Consider the following 20,787-nt stretch of genomic DNA (forward strand, 5'->3'; position numbering starts at 1 on the left):
TGGACCTCTCCGACAATAAGGATCTACACGATCTCTTAAGGTCGTTCGAAACCTCCAAGATTCCACAGGCAAGACCACCCTCATGGAATCTCGATGTGGTTTTGAAACATCTAATGCTAAGTCCCTTTGAGCCTCTCCATGAAGCTTCTCTAAGGGACTTGACGAGGAAAGCGCTTTTCCTAGCTTCTCTGGCGACGGCGAAGAGAGTTAGTGAAATCCAAGCGTTCAGTAGCCTAGTGGGCTTCAAGGGGGACAACGCTGTCTGCTCGTTGAGCCCGTCTTTCTTGGCAAAAAACGAGAACCTGCCTAATCCTTGGCCGAGGAGCTTTGAAATCAAAGGTATGTCGGGTCTCGTGGGTCAAGAACCAGAGAGAGACCTGTGCCCTGTCAGGGCTCTCAAGTTCTATGTTAATAGAACTAAAGAGATAAGAGGTCCCTCAGGTAATCTCTGGTGCTCGGTGAAGAGACCAGATTTGCCGTTTGTCGAAGAATGCTGTGGCTTTCTTCTTGAGGGTACGTCATTAAAGAGGCTCATTCATCTTGCCAGAAGACTGATTTGAGCCTCTTTAAAGTGAAAGCTCACGAAGTCAGAGCCGTAGCTACTTCTCTTGCCTTCCAAAGGAATATGTCTATCAAAGATATACTTGATAGCACCTTTTGGAGGAGCAATTCCGTATTCGCCTCACATTACCTCCGGGATGTGAGAACGATTTACGAGAACTGTAGTTCTTTGGAGCCTTACATTTCGGCAGACACAGTTTTGGGGGCTGAAGGTAGCTCTCTCCCTATCCCTTAGCTTAGTTTAGGTTAGTTTTTTATTGTGTTTTTGGTTGATGGTGAGATCTTCTGTGGAAATCTCCCATTCTTTAGTTTAACTGTCAGGGGTTTTTTGGTTAGTTGGTCAGGTGGTGGTCGGTTGCTGTGTTACTGCCATATGTTTGGCTAGATGGTCTTGTCACATTGAGGTCACGTCCCCGTTGACAGAGCATCCAGAGTGCACCAGCACTACAGGTCTCCACCTGGCTGGCAACTCTGATAAAAGCAGAAGCAGGCTTAAGTGACAGTAATCACAGAGTCTACTTTGCTATCAGGTAAGGAACCAAGAAGTAAATCTTTTACTTAATTTAAGTTTCCTAAAAATCCTATTCTGTCTCTACCCACCATCCGAAGGTGGGATTCAGCTATATATATATCTGACAGGTAAGTTTCATGAACAAAATGTTATTGTTATAATACAATTAAGTTTGTTCATACTTACCTGGCAGATATATATAATTAGAGTGCCCACCCTCCTCCCCTCAGGAGACAAGGGTCATGAATAAAATATGAACAGAAAATGGGAATGGTTCCTGATATCCGCCTCCCAGCGGCGGGAATGGGTACTACCACCTGGCCGCCCACTACGTGTGCCGCGAGTTTTGAAATTCTGTCGGACGTCAGAAAATACAGCTATATATATATCTGCCAGGTAAGTATGAACAAACTTAATTGTATTATAACAATAACATATTTAAACCATTTCCTTTCTTTTCAGATGTTGTTTGACTTTTTAGCGTTCAAGAACGACATCTCATTCTGGCAAGGACGCAAGTCCATGGCTGGAATCTCTACCTCCTCGGTGGCCTGGCGAGCTATATCCCAGATTATCATCTTTTTGTACCTCATGGACGAAAACACGAGCCTTCTCGTGCTGATACCTGCCGGCATTGGAGGAATCATTGAGGTATGCGGCTTTCATCTTTCATTTTAGTCATGTTAACCTTAGCTCTGCAGAATTTATCTTGTAAATAATGAATTGTTCACGAAATAATGTAATTTTAATTTCTGTTTTGTATCCACTGTACAGTAAGTCATATATTTTCACAAGCACAGTTACCCATGCAGTGCACTATAGACATTAGTAGGTTTTAGCTATGAGAATAAGGACATAAGATATTTTTTTTATTCCTTTCTTATATTTTGTAAATTTTATATGCAAACTCAGCCCTATTACTTATGAGTTTATGAGATTACTGTAATGCATATTCCAGCTGTGGAAAGTCACAAAAGCCTTCCACATAACCTTTGAGGGCTGGCGACCGAAATTCCTCAACTCGCGAACGTCGGCGGAAAACGTCACGGAGCAGTTGGACTACGAGGGCATAAAGTACCTCAGTTATATCCTTTACCCGCTGGTCATTGGCGGGGCTCTCTACTCTCTCTTCTATTCACCGCACAAGAGGTAGGATTGCTTGTCTTGCCCAAGAGTTTAAAAAATGGTTCATATTTAAGTTTGAATTAGTTGTACATTGAGACGAAGATATTTTTCTATCAGTCTTATCTGAAAAATGTAGGCCTATGATGTCCCTTTTTTTTCTGGCTTTAACTTCTGATCCCCATAGATCAGAAACCCGACACCCTTTGGGTGCTCGCGCGAGGGTAGTAACCTCAGCACACCATGCTAGCTTTTTTCTCTGGTATATTTAGAATCTATTTATACTTAGAAAAGTGAGCTACAGGAACTTTTCAACGGGCGACACAGGTCTTCCCCCAGAAATAGGTTTTTCCTTCGTCAAAATCCCTTTTTAATAAAAATAATTCTTCAGCGAAGAAGTTATTGTAGTCATAAACTTTTTGGCAGTAAATAATATTGTATGGATGACTTTGTAGTTATTGACATGATTGTTTTCAGAATGAAACCTCACTCACTTGGAAGCAATTCACATCCCTGTAAATGAGTACCTATTTAAATTCTCTCTCTCTCAGAGTACCTATTTAAATCTGTCATACACAAGTAATTGCCATTGACTATGCAAGGGTACTACCTGTTTAAATATGCTTTGCATTTATACAAAATATAAGTTAATTTTTATATCTACAGATGCTAACTTTACATTTACTTATCGTACTTAAGAGATTATCATCACTTAATAGTAACCTTTGCTTTAATTAAGTACCTGCAAACTTAACCCAATGTTTTTAGTGAAACTTCAATTCCTTTCCCGTACAGTTGGTATTCCTGGGTCATACACAGCCTGGTCAATGGCGTCTATGCCTTTGGTTTCCTCTTCATGTTGCCCCAGCTGTTTATCAATTACAAGTTGAAAAGTGTCGCTCATCTACCCTGGAGGGCTTTTATGTATAAGGTATGTTTATACTAGTGAAGAATTAATGAACAGTATGTTCAAATTATCCAGGCACCTTAAAATGTACTGGGGTATGCACTTCTTGTCATTTTATTATTCGGAAGGTTTACGAAGCTTTCTCATAGATTCTTGCCTTTATGAGACATATTGTGCGTAGTTATCAATATCACTTTATGCAACATATTTCCTATTTTAATTACCAGCATCAGTTAGTTTTAAGGCTTCTTTGAACATCCTTTTAGCCCCTAACTGCACTGGTTTCTTCCTCTTGCCAGATCCATTTGTTCTTTTTAATCGTCTCTATCTTTTCTTGTTCATATTTCCAGATAAAGAGACCGTTAACCCTTTAGCATAGCTATACGAGTTTATAAATGTAACACAATTATAAATGTAACACGCGACATCATAAACTTACGTCTCTCTCCCAGGTTTACACAAGTTGGCCATCTTCGAATTTGGAAGTCACGTTAGGAAGCTAATCATTTATTCCACACGAATGTTCAGTAACAAAATTACCCAGAGCAATGCCCTGTTCAAACGTACCAAGTTAGCCACTGGAACACTTGTAGATAGTACATGCAAAATTAGCCCGAGCAACACTTGCCATTAAAAAGTGCTATTTTGGGTATTAAAACACTTGTAGACACATGCTGTTGACAAGTGGCAAATAACTGTAGGAACACCTGTAGGTATAAAAAGTCGGACATATTACCTATAAACATAGGAACACAAAAATGAATAGCCATTCATTTTCTTCTTAATATTTCAGGCCTTCAACACATTCATAGATGACCTGTTCGCCTTCATCATCACCATGCCAACAGCTCACAGGGTTGCCTGCTTCAGAGATGACATCGTCTTTGTCATCTACTTGGTTCAGAGATGGTGAGATTTTTGAGAGAAAGTGTTGTGTTTATCAACACTAGTAATGAATAATGTTGCTTACATCATATTTTAATATTTTTCTATTTAAATATTAATCATACCTAATATTTTTAAAATAATCATAATACCTATTACATCTTTTACTCTATTGTATTACAGGTTATACCCAGTCGACAAAAGCAGAGTTAACGAGTTCGGGGAATCCTGGGAAGAGGAAGACAAGAAATGTGTCGAGCACAAGAAGAAAGATTAATGTTACAAGTTCTCTCTATATATATATACTTTTTTCATACAATTCTATAATTATTGTACATGGGGTTCATTGTGATATACTTTCACAAGTCACAAATACATTTTTTGCCCTATTAGAAGGTTCTTTGCAAAACCTTTTTCATTTTAGATTTTTACTCTTAAAAGTGTAAACAAAGAGCAGACATTATGAAAGACACTTTATTCAACGTTGTTTTTATATTAACAAAACGAAGATAACCTATTCAACGATTTTTTAAAACCTTTTCAAAAAATATATCCTGCCCATAAACAGCACCTTGCAACCTTCTTGTCATGAGTGTGACCAGATTTGTTACACATCTATGATATAATGACAAAATTTGTCTTTAACTAGGCCTAGCATTGGTTTTAAGTATTGCGTTTATGTCAAGGTATGTCCATCGTTCTGGGCAAAATTACAACTTGTGACAAGCAACAATAAATATAACCAATTGTGAACCCCTTCACTTTGGACAAAACTGAAATGGAGCTACAGAATTCTGAACAGTTTCAAACCTTCCTGTGATTTTACATAACATTAAAAGTTCATATTACATCAAGGATTACAAACAGTTGTGAACTAAATTCTGATTTTACATATTTGATAAGTTTACATTACAGTGCACCAAGAACTCTGAACAGCTATGAACCTTTCCTCCAATTGTACAAAAGAATGTACATACTGTGGTAACAAACCTGTACGTTCAGATTACATCAGAATATCGACATTTACTGGGCTATAACCACATAAGCCTTGTAACTTCCCGGAGCACTAAAGAGACACAGTTTGGTACATTATAAGTCAAACCAAACTCTGTGGTCTACTTACAAAAAGTGAACTGGTTTTAAGTACTCGAGTAACACAACTAAACACCAAATGCAATATATATAAAAAGTATCAAGTTACAACATTAATTACCATTGGTTTGAGTCAATGCCACAAATGTATATGTAACATAGCTTTGGACAAATATTTAACTTAGGTTCTTGTATACTGACATAAGTTCTGACACGTGTGCATAGGTTCTGAAACTGCCTCAAACACCTATTAAATATTTTTCTAACTATGAACAAAGATACAATATGGCACAGTATGAAACCAGTATTCACTGGTGACTAGAAATAACAGCCAGCCTGTTATATAACTTGACCTATTTAAAGTCTAAAAGGTATCACCACAAATTTAAGTTGAAATTAACCCATTTTTTCTTTGAAGAAGGAAAAAGTCACTATTACATATTTAAAATGAAAATATAGCAAAATGTTAATAGTTCTAATGCAGGACTAACTGGCTTTATAAACCTTGACATTTGCCGTGCTGAACCCATTAGTCTATATATTGGAAAAAGATCATGTTCCTCTCATTATAACACCAAAATGTTAACAGTTCCAACACAGCACTAAGTGGCTTTACAACCTTGACATTTGATGGCTGAAACTGTTGTACGTATTCCCAAATAGAATATGTTCCACTACCACTATAACAGCTCCTGAAACAGGTACCTTAGGCCCCAACAAACCACCTTTAAAGTGCATACAAGAGGAACATACCTTGACAAAAACCAAAATAAACCCTTGGCAAGTATTAAACCGTAGTTTGAGGAACTATATTAACCCAGTCATTGTACCTATAGCAGGAACAAATGACTTCCAACCTCAATACAAACCAAAAAACTATGGTGGTGGTACTACTGGATGTGTAACGTGTCAGTTATTATATATTGCACTATAAATCAACATAAAACATACTGATATGTATTACTTAATCTTTTAAAAGATCACAGGATTTTTACAGCATTATAATCTCCCTAAAAGTTAGGCATTCGACAAGTTTGTATGTCCGTAAAACCGACTCCAAACTTTCCAAAGTTATAGAATACAACTATAATTACATTTAAAATGTGAAGTACAAAAGTTAAGCTAAACTTACAACAACCATTCAAGGAGAAATGTTAAGACCAAAGTCCGAAAGCGTAGTTCCGGTGGAAAATCTCATCTGAAAAGGAAAAGCTTCAATGCATCTTTTGGAAAATATTAAACGATAAATATGACAATTTGTCCAAAATTGCATTTTTCCTAACTATACAAACCTGAGGTCCTTTTACAATAGGAAGGTACTAGCGGCAGCTGGATAGGTCGTAAGCTTTCGAACAAGGGGTTCGGTAGTTAACTGCTTGTCCGACAGACGCGCGCGCGCGACTGGGAGGTAAACAAATCACTTTTGCTTTTGGCCCAAGCAAAAACTGCAGAGTGAGGGGTGGCATGAGGTGGGGCTATGTAAAAGGACCTCAGGTTTGTATAGTTAGGAAAAATGCAATTTTGGACAAAGGCCCAAATTGGTCATTTGTTCCGACACGGCATACAAACCTTCGGTCCTTTTACAATAGGAAGACTCACTTCTTGGTGGGTGGAATCTGAGTCTTTTTGTGAAACAGACTGGTGTTCGCCCAACCTTGGAAGCCTCCCTGGTCGTAAGAGCGAGGGAGGGATCCAAAAGCCTCTGTCCGATTGATCGGGGTGTGCACCGCAGGATCAATGGTCAGACCTCTGGACCGAGTACTAAGAGAGAGGCATGCGTATCTCTTCGTACCAGCAATGTAAGAACTTGTTCCTGTACAGGAGCAAATATAAAGTCATGGGTTTGACTCTTGTAGGCATCCACTTCCCCCCCTTGTAGAAGGAAGTGTGGATATTCTGCTCCTATCCCTAGTGAAAGGGATTAGGATGGGGCTCTGTCATATAGCTCACCTGCATCTCGTCCTCATCCAGCGTAGTGACGACCATGGCCCTCTGCCCACAGGTAGAGGGGAAGGAAAAGATGGGAAGAGAGAGCCAGTCACTCACTCACTCACACATCCATCCACACAGTCACACCAGGACTCGATGCTGTTCAGCCTGCGAGGGTCTGGGTTAGCTACACAACTTGTTGAGCAGCCACCACGGGTCCCAAGGAAATGTATCCAGGGACCTGTGGGGCAATATCCCGAAGGTAGAAGGACGTAAAGGTAGTCTGGTTAGACCAGACCCCTGCCTTCAGGACCTGCGCCACGGAGAAGTTCTTACGGAACGCCAACGACGGGGCAATACTTCTGACTTCGTGAGCTCTCGGACGGGACGTACGGATGTCCGTCACTACCATCAGCCTCATACGCCCTCCTGATGACCTCACGCACAGCCAAAGAAAGAGTGTTCTTGGATACTTCTTTCTTGGTGACCCCCGGTGCTAACGAAGAGGCGTCGACATCAGGCCTGAGGTGTCGAGTTCTCTTCAGATAGCGCCGTAGCGCCCTCACAGGACAAAGCAGCATCTCATCCGCATCATTATCGGTGAAGTCCAATAGGGAGGGAATCGTGAATGACTCGAACCTGTCGTCAGGGATCGACGGGTTCTGAGTCTTCGCAACGAAGTTCGGGACGAAATCGAGGCGTCACAGATCCCCATCCCCTGGAGTGTCGTACATCATAGGAAAGACCATGAAGTTCCCCTACTCTCTTCGCCGATGCCAGGGCCAGCAAGAAGAGGGTCTTGAGGGTCAGATCCCTGTCTGACGACTCTCGGAGTGGCTCGAACGGCGTTTTTTTTTTTTTTTTCGAGTCAGACTCCTAAGGACGAGAGTCACATCCCACGCGGAGCCTGAGTTCCCTGGGGTGTGGCAAGACCTTTCGAAGCTCCTCATAAGCAAGGAGATCTCGAACGAGTTCGAGATGTCCAATCCCCTCAGTTTCAGGACGAGCGCCAAGGCGGCTCTGTATCCTTTGACTGTGGGGACTGAGAGGAGCTTCTCTCGGCGAAGAAACACGAGGAAATCCGCTACCTGCTGAAGAGTGGCTCTGAGAGGAGATAGACCCCGTCTACGACACCAACCACAGAAGACGGCCCACTTCCCCTGGTACACAGCTGCAGAGGACTGACGGACGTTTCCAGCCATCTCTGTTGCTGCGCTACGAGAAAAGCCTCTCGTTCGCAAGAGATGGTGGATAACAGCCAGCCGTGAAGACGTAGAGACTGGACTTGCTCGGTGGGTACCGCTCGACGTGTGGCTGGGCGAGAAGGTTGTGCCAAGGGGAATCTCTCTCTCTCTCGGTTCTCCTGTTTTCGAGAAGAGCCAGGCAGGGAATCCGGCATACCAAATGGCCTGTGGTGGCCATTTTGGGAGCCACCAGATCATCCTGAGATTCGGGGTGACCAGTGCTCGACTGATCACCTTGCGAATCAGGCTGAACGGGGGAAAGGCATAGGCGAAGAGGTTGTCCCACGGGTGTTGAAGAGCGTCCTCGCAGCTGCCCATGGGTCCGGCACGGCCGAGAAGAACACCTGGAGCTTCCTGTTGTGCCGGGTGGCGAAACGATCCACGACTGGTCGCCCCCCACAGGTCGAAGAGCCTTTCCGCCACGTCCTGGTGTAGAGACCATTCGGTCCCTATCACCTGATCCCGACGGCTGAGCGTGTCTGCTACTACATTCCTCTCCCTGGAATGTAGCGTGCCGACAGCTCTATTGAGTGTGCCTCGGCCCACTCGTGCACCTGCCGAGTCAACTGGTACAACGGGAGAGACACTAGTCCCCCCTGTTTGTTGACGTAGGCCACCACCGTGGTGTTGTCGCACATCAACACCACTGAGTGTCCCATCAAGCGGTCCTGGAACTCTTGGAGAGCGAGGAACGCTGCCTTGAGTTCCAGTACATTGATGTGAAGGTGCTTGTCGTTCTCGTCCCACACTCCTGAAGTCAGCAACTCCTCCAGGTGTGCGCCCCATCCCTCGGGTCGATGCGTCTGGAGAACAGCTGCATGTCCGGGGCCTGGGTGGGGGGGGGAGTGCCGCAAGAGGGGCACTCCTCTTAAGAGGTTCCTGTCGTCCAGCCACCAGGCTAGGTCCTGCCTCACCTCCTGTGTCAGTGACACTGGAAAGCTTGGGGGATCCGTCGCCTGTGACCAACACTCCTTTAGTCTCCACTGAAGAGACCGCAGGTGAAGACGCCCGTGAGGGACTAACTTTTCGAGTGACGACAGGTGTCCGATCACGACTTGCCATCTCTGAGCCGCCTGTTCCTGCCGAGACAGGAACTGGTTGGCTGCCTCCCTGAATCTGCTGATCCGCGAGTCTGCGGGAAAGACTCGCCCTGCTACCGTGTCGATCAGCATACCCAGGTACTTCATCCTCTGCTTGGGCTCGAGATCGGTACTTTTCGAAGTTCACAACGATCCCAGATCGCGACAGAACTCGAGCAGTCGATCTCCCTGTCCTGTAGCAACTGCGAGCGGGAGCTCGCCAGGACTAACCAATCGTCGAGATACCTCATCAGACGTATGCCCGTGCGAATGGGCCCAAGCAGACACCAGAGTGAAACACTCGCGTGAACACCTGTGGGGCGGTTGAGAGACCGAAGCAAAGTGCCCTGAACCTGGTACACCGTCCCGTCGAGGATGAAGCGGAGGTACTTTCTGGAGGACTGATGAATGGGTATTTGGAAATACGCATCCTTCAAGTCCACTGAAAGCATGAAATCGTTCTCCCTGATGGAGTCGAGCACTGAGCGTGCCGTCTCCATCGTGAAACCGGGTCTGGCGAACAAACCGGTTCAGGGGAGAGAGATCTATCACCGGGCGCCAGCCTCCCGTAGACTTTCCACCAGGAAGAGTCGACTGTAAAAGCCCGGTGACTGATCCGTGACTGATTTCGATTTCTACAGCTCTCTTGCTCAGCATGGTCTTGATCTCCTGTCTCAGTGCTACGTCCTTCGATGACCCTGGAACGTACGACTGCTGTTGGACCGGGTTGGAGGTGAGGGGTGGCCGAGAATCGAAGGGTAATAGATATCCCTTCGAAGGACATCTACAATTCCAGGTCTCGGCGCCGTAGCGCTGCCAAGTTGTTGCCCAATGGCTGGCCAGCACCCCCCCAAGTTTTTTTCACTTTTTGGGAACAAGGCAGCAGGTGAGGGGGAACGCCGTCCCTAGCGTTTCCCCCTTTCTTCGACTTCTTCCCAGAGCCTCCCACGGGAGAGGAGGGCTGGGAGGGAGGGCTGGTTACGGCCCCCCTTGCCAGAAGTCGAAGAAGACAGAGTCATTCCCCACGGCTTCGACGCAGCAACCGTCTTAGCGCCGAGGAAGCGCTAGCCGAGCTCTTAGACTTGGCCGCAGTCGAGGCTGCCAGAAGCCTTCGAGACTGCCTGGTGAACCAGACGGTCCACTGTCGTCAGTGCGCCGTCTGTCCACCGCAGCGTCCACCATCTCTCCTGGGGAAGAGAGACGTGGAACTCCGTAGAGGTCCGTTTCGAAGTCCCAACGCCGCTTCACGCCCGGCCGCCTGGAAACCCGAGTAAGGACAGCGTCCCTTCGTCGGAGAACCAGGTTGGCCCACAGTTTCACCGTCTGTGGGCAAGGAAGGAGATGGCTCTTCCTCCAGACTGGCAAAGTCTCCTGAAGGCCGAGTCATCTTCGGGAGAAATTCCCCCGGAGTTGGCTGCGACCTTAGATACTGTGAGGGACCACAGATCTAGCCAGGAGACGGCCTGGAAAGCTGCCATGGCGGTAGATTCCAGGCCGAGTGCCTCTTGCTGCGAGAACCACAGGTTCTCGGACAGGAGCTGCTGCAGAGAACACACCCGGAGTCAGCCTGGCTAACTCCCGGGTTCACCTGTTTGGGCGGCATCGGGTCTTCCGATGGCACGTAAAACCGCCGCTGTCGTAGCAGAGGAGGTGGAAGCAGCTTGCTCGACCTGCCAGACTTGAGCGAACCGTCTTGTCCGGAGACAAGCGATTCAACCTGGTCCAGCACTGAGTCCGCAAGCTCCGACCGCGGCAAACCCACCGTCGGTCTGGGTTCCCTCTTCGGGCCCCAGAACGACTCGAGCCGGGACGTGGGCTCGGATGGTGGGAGCGGCGATCCTTCCCCGAGGTCGTTGTGCTGACGAATCAGCGCAATAACCTCGGCAAAGTTCCTCTGGATCTCAGGAGTGACTGCATCCTGTGGAGTTGGACCGTCCAGTCCCTCGAACAGGAGCACCTCCCGAGACCCTCCTCCCTCAAGGAGAGGAGCAGCGACAGCCCCCTCTCGGTCTCCTCCAACCACCTGTGCGTACGACCTGGCTGGTCCGAGAACCGAGCCTGGTGTGTACGACGCGGTGGCGGGATCCTGAGGGGCGCACCCCTCACGATCACTCCTCAATACCTCGCCCCTCCCGGTATAACCTGAGGAGGTTGAAGGTATGGGAGAGGAACGACCCTGACGCCTCTCTCCTCGCTCGCTGGTCGAACCAGCGGGTTTGGAGGACTGCAGGCGATCGCCAAAACCCGCGGGTGGCGATCGAGCTGCAGACCTAGTCGAGCCGTCTCGCTGTGGAGAACGGCTGGACCGAGAACAGCGGCCCCGGTCTCGTGTGTCAGAGGAGCTGGTGCTGGTCGCCGTACCCGATGGCTCTCTGTGAGAGCGACGGTCAGGCGACCGGCGAGCTCTACTGTCACGGTGAGATCGGTGCGTATCCTCACGGTGCGTCAGTTCGCTGGTACCAGCCGTGGCTGGTGCCGGCGAACGGGGGGACCTCTTCCCAGCCTCAGCCCGTGGCGGTCATGGACCGTCACGTTCCGCCCGGGTAGCCAGCTGCTCGCCGCGAGAGCGAGAGCTGGCCTGGTGAGAGTCGCGTGAGCGGCTGTCACCAGTCTTCCGCTCCGTGCCGTGAACCTGACGCTGAGCGGACTCAGAGGTCTGGTTCCTGGCTGCACGGTCGCTGGTAGGCGACCGTACACTCGGTACCTCTCGCGAACGAGTGGCCGAGCCGGACCCTGCTGCTGTGGCGAACCACTGACAGCAGGTGAGGAAGTGCCGGTGTTAGCCGGCACCCCTCTGGTCCCCGTAGTCTTCTTCCTTGCGGGAAGAAGAGACGGTCCTGCTCCCGAAGGAGCAAGGGCGACAGCGGAAGAACCCCCCGTCTCACCAGAGCGACGGGCCCTTAGAAGTTCCTGAAGGAGACTTCTTAGGGGGGGGGGAGGCGACCTTCTTCTTCTTCGGCGGGGGAGCCTTAGAAGAAGAAGGGGAAGAGGCGGCAGACGACGACGACGACGAAGAAGACGATGAAGACGACGACGACACCTTCCTCCTCTCTTCTTCTTCTTCGTCAACCTCCTCAGGACCGACGTCAGATCTGTCATCCAGGACGGAGCCGGGGCTGCTGTTGCCGAAGCACAGGGCCCGGACGTACCTGTCCGAACAGACCAGCATCGGGAGCAGCGGCGCCAGGAACAGGAACAACATCAGCAGGGTGCGAGCATCACAGGACGGGCAGACGAGACAGCAGGAGCAGGTACAGGTACAGCAGCGGTGGTCACGGCAGGTACGGCAGACTGTGTGGGCGGTACAGGTGGTCGAACCAGCGGCACAGACATCCTAGGTACCGGTGGGAGGTCCAGGGGCGAGCTCTTCGGACACACGAAGTCCGGTCGCGGCAGCACGGCAAACCCAGGTGGCGGCATCACACTCCCCCGAGTTACGGCGACGCCCTGCACCGATGTAGTGGGTGTCACAGAGACCGCGTGCTGGGTGTACACCAGGTGAGGAGGTGAAGCGTAGCCAGGTGTTGTAAGGGTCGTGGTGGTGGTCGAGACCGTTGCATGGGTGACCGCCACGGCGCCAGCGAGATGGTAGAGCAGCCCCTGGACACTCGGCACGCCCTGCAACCCCAACGATGCCCACACCTGTCCGAGGTCATCCTTCGCGGCAACCGCACCTGAGGGAGGCAAAAGTCGGGTGATTAGGGGGAGGGATCCTCTACGCCCGTCGCCCGAGAAGACGAACGGATAGAGGACCCAGAGTACAACTGGACGTCAGGGTATCTAGCGCCCTCCTCCACACTCGACAAGTCAGGGGAAGAGAAGGAGGACCTAGGACACCCCCCCCCCCCCGAAGGGGAAGGCGCGAGACATGGAAGGTTTGAGCGGGCGGCAGGAAAGAAGACGAAGTGTCCGTCACCAAAGGAGTCGCGGGAGAGCTTTCCGACGACTCCTTTGCAGGCCTTCGTTTCTTCCTGCCCTCATACAAAGTCCACTGCGCCTCCGACCAATCATTACACACATCACAGGGCTCGGCTCGGGTGCATTCGCGCCCCCGACACCGAGCACATAAAAAGATGAGGGTCAATCTCCGGGAACGATCTGAACTTCCCGCATTTACGCCCTTCGATACCCGGGCAAAGTCTCCGTGGGGTAGCGAGGCGAGGAGATTCCATCATAATAACTAATTGAGGTAGCAATTAATATGAAAAAAGAGAATAATTGTACTTACAATAACTCTTTCACACACAATTACAACCAAATAACTTAAGAAAGCAAAAACGACGCGAGAAGCGGGCAGAGAGCGTCGAACAACACGTCCATCCACCGCAGAGGCCGAAAGCAAAAGTGATTTGTTTACCTCCCAGTCGCGCGCAAGCGCGGTCTGTCGGACAACAGGGGCCGTTAACTACCGAACCCCTTGTTCGAAAGCTTACGACCTATCCAGCTGCCGCTAGTACCTTCCTATTGTAAAAGGACCGAAGGTTTGTATGCCGTGTCGGAACAATGTCAATTTATATTAGCTTGACACTGAGTGTTCATATTGTGATTAGGATGTGTTAATTTCTTTGCACACTTATCCTTACTTATTCTATGTATTTTTACTCTGGTAAAGGATTAATTTTACTCAATTAAAAAATAAACTGGGGAAAAAATCCCTTACTCATACAAACACTACGTGCAACTTTTACACAAACATCACTTACAACTTTACGTAGGGATATATAGAGTTTTGAAGCACCTAGGCTGATGCAGCCTTTACTTCCTCTTGCCCATCGGAGTCCTCGTCAAAGGGCGAGCAATATGCTTCCATTGGCGGGCAGGTACACACCAGGTTGCGGTCTCCGTAAATGTCGTCGATGCGTCCAACCGTTGGCCACCACTTGGACTCGGGGCGAATGAACGGCTGAAAGAGATGTAAGAAGTAATATATGAACACTCAAAAGACCTTTAAGTAATGCCTACAGTACAGCACGAGGTGCAATGATGGCGCACCCCCCCAAAAGGCAAATCGTTTGTAAGGATATGCTCATTAATTTATTATACTATACTGTTATTTATCACATGTAACCCACTAATATAGGCCTAAACTACCAACGGACTAAAGTATTACCGCTGGGAATGCAGCCTGTTCCCGGGAATAAGGTCGATCCCAGGATGATGATGCGACTGTGATTAGAGGATGTGGAGACATGTTCAGTGGGTTGCACGCTGGGTCGGATCTGCCCTCTTCCAGGTCACGAATTTCCTCACGAATCACTGTCAATGAAATGTCAGCTCAGTTCTCTAAAGTTCACGACATGTCACGGAACTTTTAAGAATCTAATTATATAGATTAAAATGGAAACAGCTAATAAAATTATGTATGTGCAAACACTTAATGCAATCTTGCATGGAACAATGTATTTAATTTACCAATAGAAAAATAACTCCACTTAGTAATAAAAATACAGGAACACAAATTTTTTATAGCATCAAATTTCATCCACATGCTTACTAATCATGGCATCACAAAATCTGTCGAGTTCCGCCTTGTCTTCGGATTCCGTGGGTTCAACCATGAGGCTTCCTGCTACGGGCCAGGACATCGTTGGTGCGTGGAAACCTAGAAGAATTTTAAAGTTTTAGTTTAAAGACGCAAATAAGATTCTCATTACCATACTTCAACCTTTATTCTTTAAAGAAGCACTTTTACAAGTTACTAAACAAAAACTATACTATATTTTCTGGGCTACATTTGACTTGGGAACCAATCAGGATTTACAAATCAATTTACTGAGACGGCAGAATCATATTTCTCTTCAAACTAAAGAAGACCTTGACAGCTAAACAGATATTTTACAGAAGAATTACAATACATTCTATGTGATTTTGTTCCCTCCCTACAAATATAAAGCTAAACTTTCTATGGTAAATTTTTGTAAGATTATGAGAACCAGCAACCCAGCCTTACAATTTCAAAAGGGCAGTTGTAATACGTAGTACTACAAACTTCTACATAATCAATCCATCAGGCCTCAGCCTTCTACAGTATGCTGTAGATAGTTTTGATCAGGGAAAACTACACTCAAGTTGAAATCAACATTTCCAAAGCTTCTACATGATCAAGTAATCAACCCCAACTAATAATTAGAGTGAGCCTTCTACAGTACACTGTAGACAGAATTTCAAACAAGAAAAACTGCAATAAAATCAGAATCAGCCTTACCGTAATCCTGGAGACGTTTCGCAATGTCTGTTGCCTCTATTCCAGCAGTTTTCTTGAAGTCTCTCATGTCCAGGATGAACTCGTGAGCTACCAAGCCGCAGTTACCTGTATACAGTACCTACGGAGGAAAGTTTAATATGAATAAAGTTTTATAATATTGGAACTATGTTGAGTGGCTATCAAAGTACTAAATGACATGCTACTGAATTCAAAATTTGAATCAATTTACAGAGATTCCGACTCAAAACGATTATGTTGGTCTTTTCAACTTAGCCACAAAAACTAAGGTATCCTGTAATTCTAACAACTAAAGCAGTAAAAATCTGACATTATCTTTGAAATGTAGCTATGATAAAAATCAACAATTTATTAAGCAAAAATGCAAAAAAATCCAACAAGAAACTGAATTCACCTTGAAGTGTTTTTCAAGTCGCTTGGCCATGTAGTTTGCATTCAAGATGGCAACCTGTGTAGCTTCCCGGAGGCCTTTGGGACCCATCATCTGAAGAAATTATGTACAGAATAAATGTGCAAGTTCTTACGCACCACAAGAGCGACAGTCTTTTTAGGACATATATTACCTATAACTGCTCTGAAAGGATATGGCAAGAGAATGTCACAAGAAAGGAGGAATATTCTTTGATAAAATGGCAGATTTTAAATGTGATTTGCATTTTTCATACAGTACAAACCTATGTTCTTTACATATAAACTAAAACCCTATGTGAAGAACAAATGTTCTTGTGTAGGAACAAAGAGAAAATTTTAAAAGCAATTCTTTACAAAGGGATTTAGCATCTATGTAAAGAATAAAGGCTTGTAATTGTTTAGGAAAAAGAAATCCTCAAGACACACTTATAACTGCTCTGAAAGAAGGATAAGGCTGAACAAAATCAAAAGATGGCAGGAACATACTACAATAAAGTCAAAACTTCCTGACTATTCTATTGCAACTTCTAATAAGTAATTTGAACAGATACAAATCACGTTCCCACCTTCACATAAGCCCAGGAAATGGGGAGGATGGCAGCAGAGCCGTAAGGGGCTGCAGATACGACGCCAAAGCTGCGGGCACGCTTCTTCATCAGGGCCATGGGGTCAACAATGGGGTGACTGGGCAAGTACGGTTCCAAGTGTCGCTTTCTGGAAGTTAAAGCATAACATTTTGGGGTCAGACAACTCAAAATGCCTGTGTCTACATTTTTTTAACTATAAAATACATAGATACATTACTGCAAGTTAAAGCACAGTATATTTTACATTTTACAGGGTTCAACAATTCTAAACATCTATGGTCTACATTACCCAAGCATTCTAAAACCGACAGTCTTCATAAATATGGACGTTGATGATTGCCTATTTAGGAATTAAGCTTAAAGACGGATATTAGAGGTCAGATGGAAGGATAGGATACAAAATACCACAAGGAAATTGACGGAAGTTCCACAATACATAGACCAACTTGGCCGAAAACAGTGAGAATAGTAAAACACAGTATACAATCTAGGCCAAAGGCCAACCACTAGGATCTATGAGGTCATTCAGTGCTGAAAGGTGTAACAGGAGGAAAACCTCACTGTGGCTTTATGAATCAATTGTTAGGAGAGGGTGGAGAGTCTGATGAAATTGAATATGAGCAGAGGTGCAGTAAAAAGAATGAAAGAGGTTGCAGCTGGGGGTCGAAAGGATGCTGCAAAAGCCATTAAGTAATGCCTACAGTGCACCATGTGAGTGTGAGGTGTCCTGACATATACCTCTACAGGGAACGAGAATGAAGGCTGGAGATGAGCAAAGATTTTTGGAAGATAAATCATAGGAAAAACATGAATGTCAGAATTTTAGATGATAATGAGTTCTGATGATATCACCCCAAAAACCCAAACATAAATCATTCCTTACACTCCAATGGGCCCCATTCCAGGTCCTCCTCCTCCGTGGGGGATGCAAAAGGTCTTGTGAAGGTTCAGATGGGAAACGTCAGATCCGATGTCTCCCGGACGGCAGAGACCCACCTGGGCGTTCATGTTGGCTCCGTCAAGGTATACCTGCGATGTTTGAATCGATTATTCATCTGCAGGCTTCGATTTCTTCTTGAGAAGCAAAATGAACTTTTATAGAAGATTTATACTTGACTAAATGCAACAGAGACGCTAAATCTTTTGTTTTAATTTTGCTTCATTTGTATAATACCAGCTCACAGGCCTATACGATTGGTAATTTGGGGGATGTCATGAAAAAGTGAGATTTTAAGCCCTAACACAATAGAAAGCAGCATATCTACATATGTAAAGAAGTTATATTATACCAATTATTGGAGGGAGAGAAATACTTAATTCATAATAAAAGTACAAATACTGCAGTCTTTTTCTGCTGGTCCTGAATTCCATAATTACACTTAAAAAGTTTAAGATAACCTTCCTTTCAAAGAGTATAATATTATGCTACCATGTTCTCCAAATGACTGATAACTACTAAAGGGTACATAAAGCACAGTACAACTCACTGTACAACATACTAAATCTATTTTACATTACTGTACTATTCACAAGTAGATATCAACAGTATAATCAAAATTGTCATGATTCACGTACGAAGAAGAAAAAATCCCACGTACCTGTCCTCCAGCTTCGTGGACCATGTTGCAAACGTCCTTGACGTTGTCCTCGAAAACGCCGTTGGTTGAAGGATACGTGATCATCAAACAGGCCGATTTTTTTTTTTTACGATGCTTCTCAATCTGGGAAAGATTCGGAGGTACTTGAGACTGAACGAGGAATACTCAAACTTATCATTTTTACAAATAATGACTGAAACGAGCCGAGAAGTGACCTTGGCTACAGGTATAAGCTTAAAAGGTACTTAATATACCATAAGAGGAATACATAAAGTCTTATTTCAAATGCTGAATAGAACTGGATGATGAATAACCTTGGCTACAAGATGTCTGAAGTCTATAGATCCCTCTTTATTGACGTTGACTGACTCGACTTTCATACCGGCCATCTGGGCAGAGGCAGGGTTCGTTCCGTGAGCAGAGGTGGGAATGAGACAAACATTACGGTGACCCTCACCCTTGGCGTCCAAGTAGGACATGATGGCACGGAGTCCTGCATATTCTCCCTGAGCACCGCTGGAGATATAGTTTGGGGTTAGGGTTTTTCATGTTACTCTCATTTTTTGGTCAAGTGGCAAGTTTGGTAACATTTTTCCATATTTAAAGAACTTTTAAGTTAGGGTCAGGCTAGAGATGAATTTTGGGTTTAACTTATTTTACGTTATACTCTGTTTTCAGGTTCAAGGACAAATTAGGTCATGCTTCTTCACATGAAGATAAATTTTCTGGTTAGCTTTTTTAAACGTCATATTGTACTGTGTTTACCGGTCCAGTGACAAGTCAGGTAATGTTTTTCCTGATCTTAAAGACATTTTAAGTCAGAGTTGGGCTAGCATCCACTCACAAAAAAATTACAAAATCACCAAGAATTGAAATAGTACATTCAAAAGTAAAAGAATAAACAGGTGGACAACTCTAAAATTACTACTGTACTTTTTGTAGAACTTCAATAACACTTTAACCAACTGCTGTACTTAAGCCTACCAAAGGACCCCATTCAGGTACCTGTTTGGCTGGAACGATATCTTGTCATATCCGGTGATCTCACAAAGGTCATGTTCCAGTTCCTCAAACAAGAGACGATATCCGAGTGCCTGCTCTGGAGGAACGAAGGGATGAATTTCCGTAAAGTGGGGGAAACTGCAGGGCATCATTTCTGTGGTGCTGTTCAGTTTCATCGTGCAGGAACCCTGAAAAAGGAAAAGGTGTGCTTAATGAGTGTCATTTTTACATTGCATAAAATTTCCTGTATTACCTTTTCTGTGTGATTTTGGAACCTTACAAAGACAGGGTGTTGAGACAATGAAGCCAGGGGTACATTAAAATTCCTCCATTATGTTTTCTGTGTGACTTTGGAACCTTATGAAGACAGGGTGTTGAGACAATAAGGAAAAGGGGCTTTATACCAGTTTTTGTAATGGATGTCAGTTTAAGAAAGGCTCTAAGCACATATTAATGTCAATTCATGCTGTCTATAGTGTTAAAGCAATAAAGCAAAGGGCCTTTTATTCCAATTTTCATAATTATCAGTTTAAGACAGGCTGAAACGCTAAAATTGATACCTATTCATGCTGTCTTCATTTTCCTGACCAGTACCAAAACTCACAATCGTCTCAAAGTTTAGGTTACAAGTTAGTTTATATTCAACCATAGACTATGCTTAACATGTTAATAATCATTTTGATTTGTTCTGCAAGGCATTTTAATTTTCTTTTTATAAAAAGGACTGCATTAATTATTCAAATTTGCAAAACACCTGAAAACGGTCCAACTTTTGAAATACAACCATTAGTGGCTGTTAGTTGCTTAAATGATAATCATTATTTATTATCACTACCAACAGTTCATTCTATGATTCATAATAAATTTTAGAATTTAAGCATGTCATAATCAAATACAGAAGCTCCTCTACTTACAAACTTTCAATGCGAACTTTCAGAGATACGAACAACCGTAATCGTAAATTGAAACTATGCCGTACTTCACTGTACATATTACCATAATTTGCATAATGTCTTTAATGTAGAGGAACGTCAGTACAGTCCACCTTGAAGCAACTCCATCATCCAACTTACCAATGGAATCATGGAGTGGACGAGGGAAACGTCTTTGTTCTCCAGGATCTTCATGTAACGTACGAGCTGGGCCTCCGAGTGGTGGGTGTTGAAGATGGGGTGCGTCAGGTATTTTGAGGTCCTGACGAAACTGCTGTTCAAGATGTGTTCCTTTGGCGTCGTGTCTCCCATGTTTGCTGCTATCTGTTTGTAAGCCACAGAAGGTTTTAACCGTTAAGAGTGCTAGATTCAGCTAGCAAACTATAGCAGGGGATTTAGGGACTGAAACTACAAATATTTCAACCTATAATATTTAAACATGTATACAAATTACTAGATATATGACTAATTTACTAATATATCTATCTATCTATTTCTCTAATTTTTTCTTTCTCATAACTGCTCTCTTCTTTCTGTCTTTCCTATTACCTTCAAACACTAAATTCTTTATAAAATTTGGTACCTTGTCAGCCGTTGTATTTTTGCAGTTAAATACCCAGAACAGATCATCGAGGTCTTCCTTCTCAATGGTTTCGTCCAAAGCAACTCCGACCTGAAAGTAATTGATATTTATCTTGCTTACA

The 20,787-nt window shown here is 44.9% G+C and overlaps 2 protein-coding genes across 3 annotated transcripts in view; one reads left to right on the forward strand and one right to left on the reverse strand.

Moving 5' to 3' along the window:
* The window catches only part of LOC135204885 (lipid scramblase CLPTM1L-like), a 31,703-nt gene extending 27,325 nt beyond the window's left edge, over positions 1–4,378 (forward strand). The window contains exons 6-10 of the mRNA XM_064235118.1: positions 1,535–1,723; positions 2,031–2,221; positions 2,990–3,125; positions 3,895–4,010; positions 4,170–4,378. Coding sequence (XP_064091188.1) covers positions 1,535–1,723; positions 2,031–2,221; positions 2,990–3,125; positions 3,895–4,010; positions 4,170–4,263 — 726 coding nt within the window. The 3' untranslated portion in view covers positions 4,264–4,378. The remainder of the gene's footprint in view (positions 1–1,534; positions 1,724–2,030; positions 2,222–2,989; positions 3,126–3,894; positions 4,011–4,169) is intronic.
* A 68-nt stretch (positions 4,379–4,446) lies between these two features.
* The window catches only part of LOC135204883 (glycine dehydrogenase (decarboxylating), mitochondrial-like), a 41,621-nt gene continuing 25,280 nt past the window's right edge, over positions 4,447–20,787 (reverse strand). For both annotated transcript variants that reach the window (XM_064235117.1, XM_064235116.1), the window contains 13 exons: positions 20,667–20,756; positions 20,225–20,407; positions 19,155–19,339; positions 18,464–18,665; positions 18,150–18,272; positions 17,435–17,580; positions 16,531–16,678; positions 15,948–16,037; positions 15,536–15,653; positions 14,825–14,932; positions 14,441–14,586; positions 14,034–14,233; positions 4,447–6,276 (listed from right to left, as the gene is read on the reverse strand). In XM_064235117.1, the coding sequence (XP_064091187.1) occupies positions 14,069–14,233; positions 14,441–14,586; positions 14,825–14,932; positions 15,536–15,653; positions 15,948–16,037; positions 16,531–16,678; positions 17,435–17,580; positions 18,150–18,272; positions 18,464–18,665; positions 19,155–19,339; positions 20,225–20,407; positions 20,667–20,756 (1,704 nt within the window). In that variant the 3' untranslated portion in view covers positions 4,447–6,276; positions 14,034–14,068. The remainder of the gene's footprint in view (positions 6,277–14,033; positions 14,234–14,440; positions 14,587–14,824; positions 14,933–15,535; positions 15,654–15,947; positions 16,038–16,530; positions 16,679–17,434; positions 17,581–18,149; positions 18,273–18,463; positions 18,666–19,154; positions 19,340–20,224; positions 20,408–20,666; positions 20,757–20,787) is intronic.

Source organism: Macrobrachium nipponense, chromosome 47 (genome assembly GCF_015104395.2).
Source record: "Macrobrachium nipponense isolate FS-2020 chromosome 47, ASM1510439v2, whole genome shotgun sequence".
NCBI lineage: Eukaryota > Metazoa > Arthropoda > Malacostraca > Decapoda > Palaemonidae > Macrobrachium > Macrobrachium nipponense.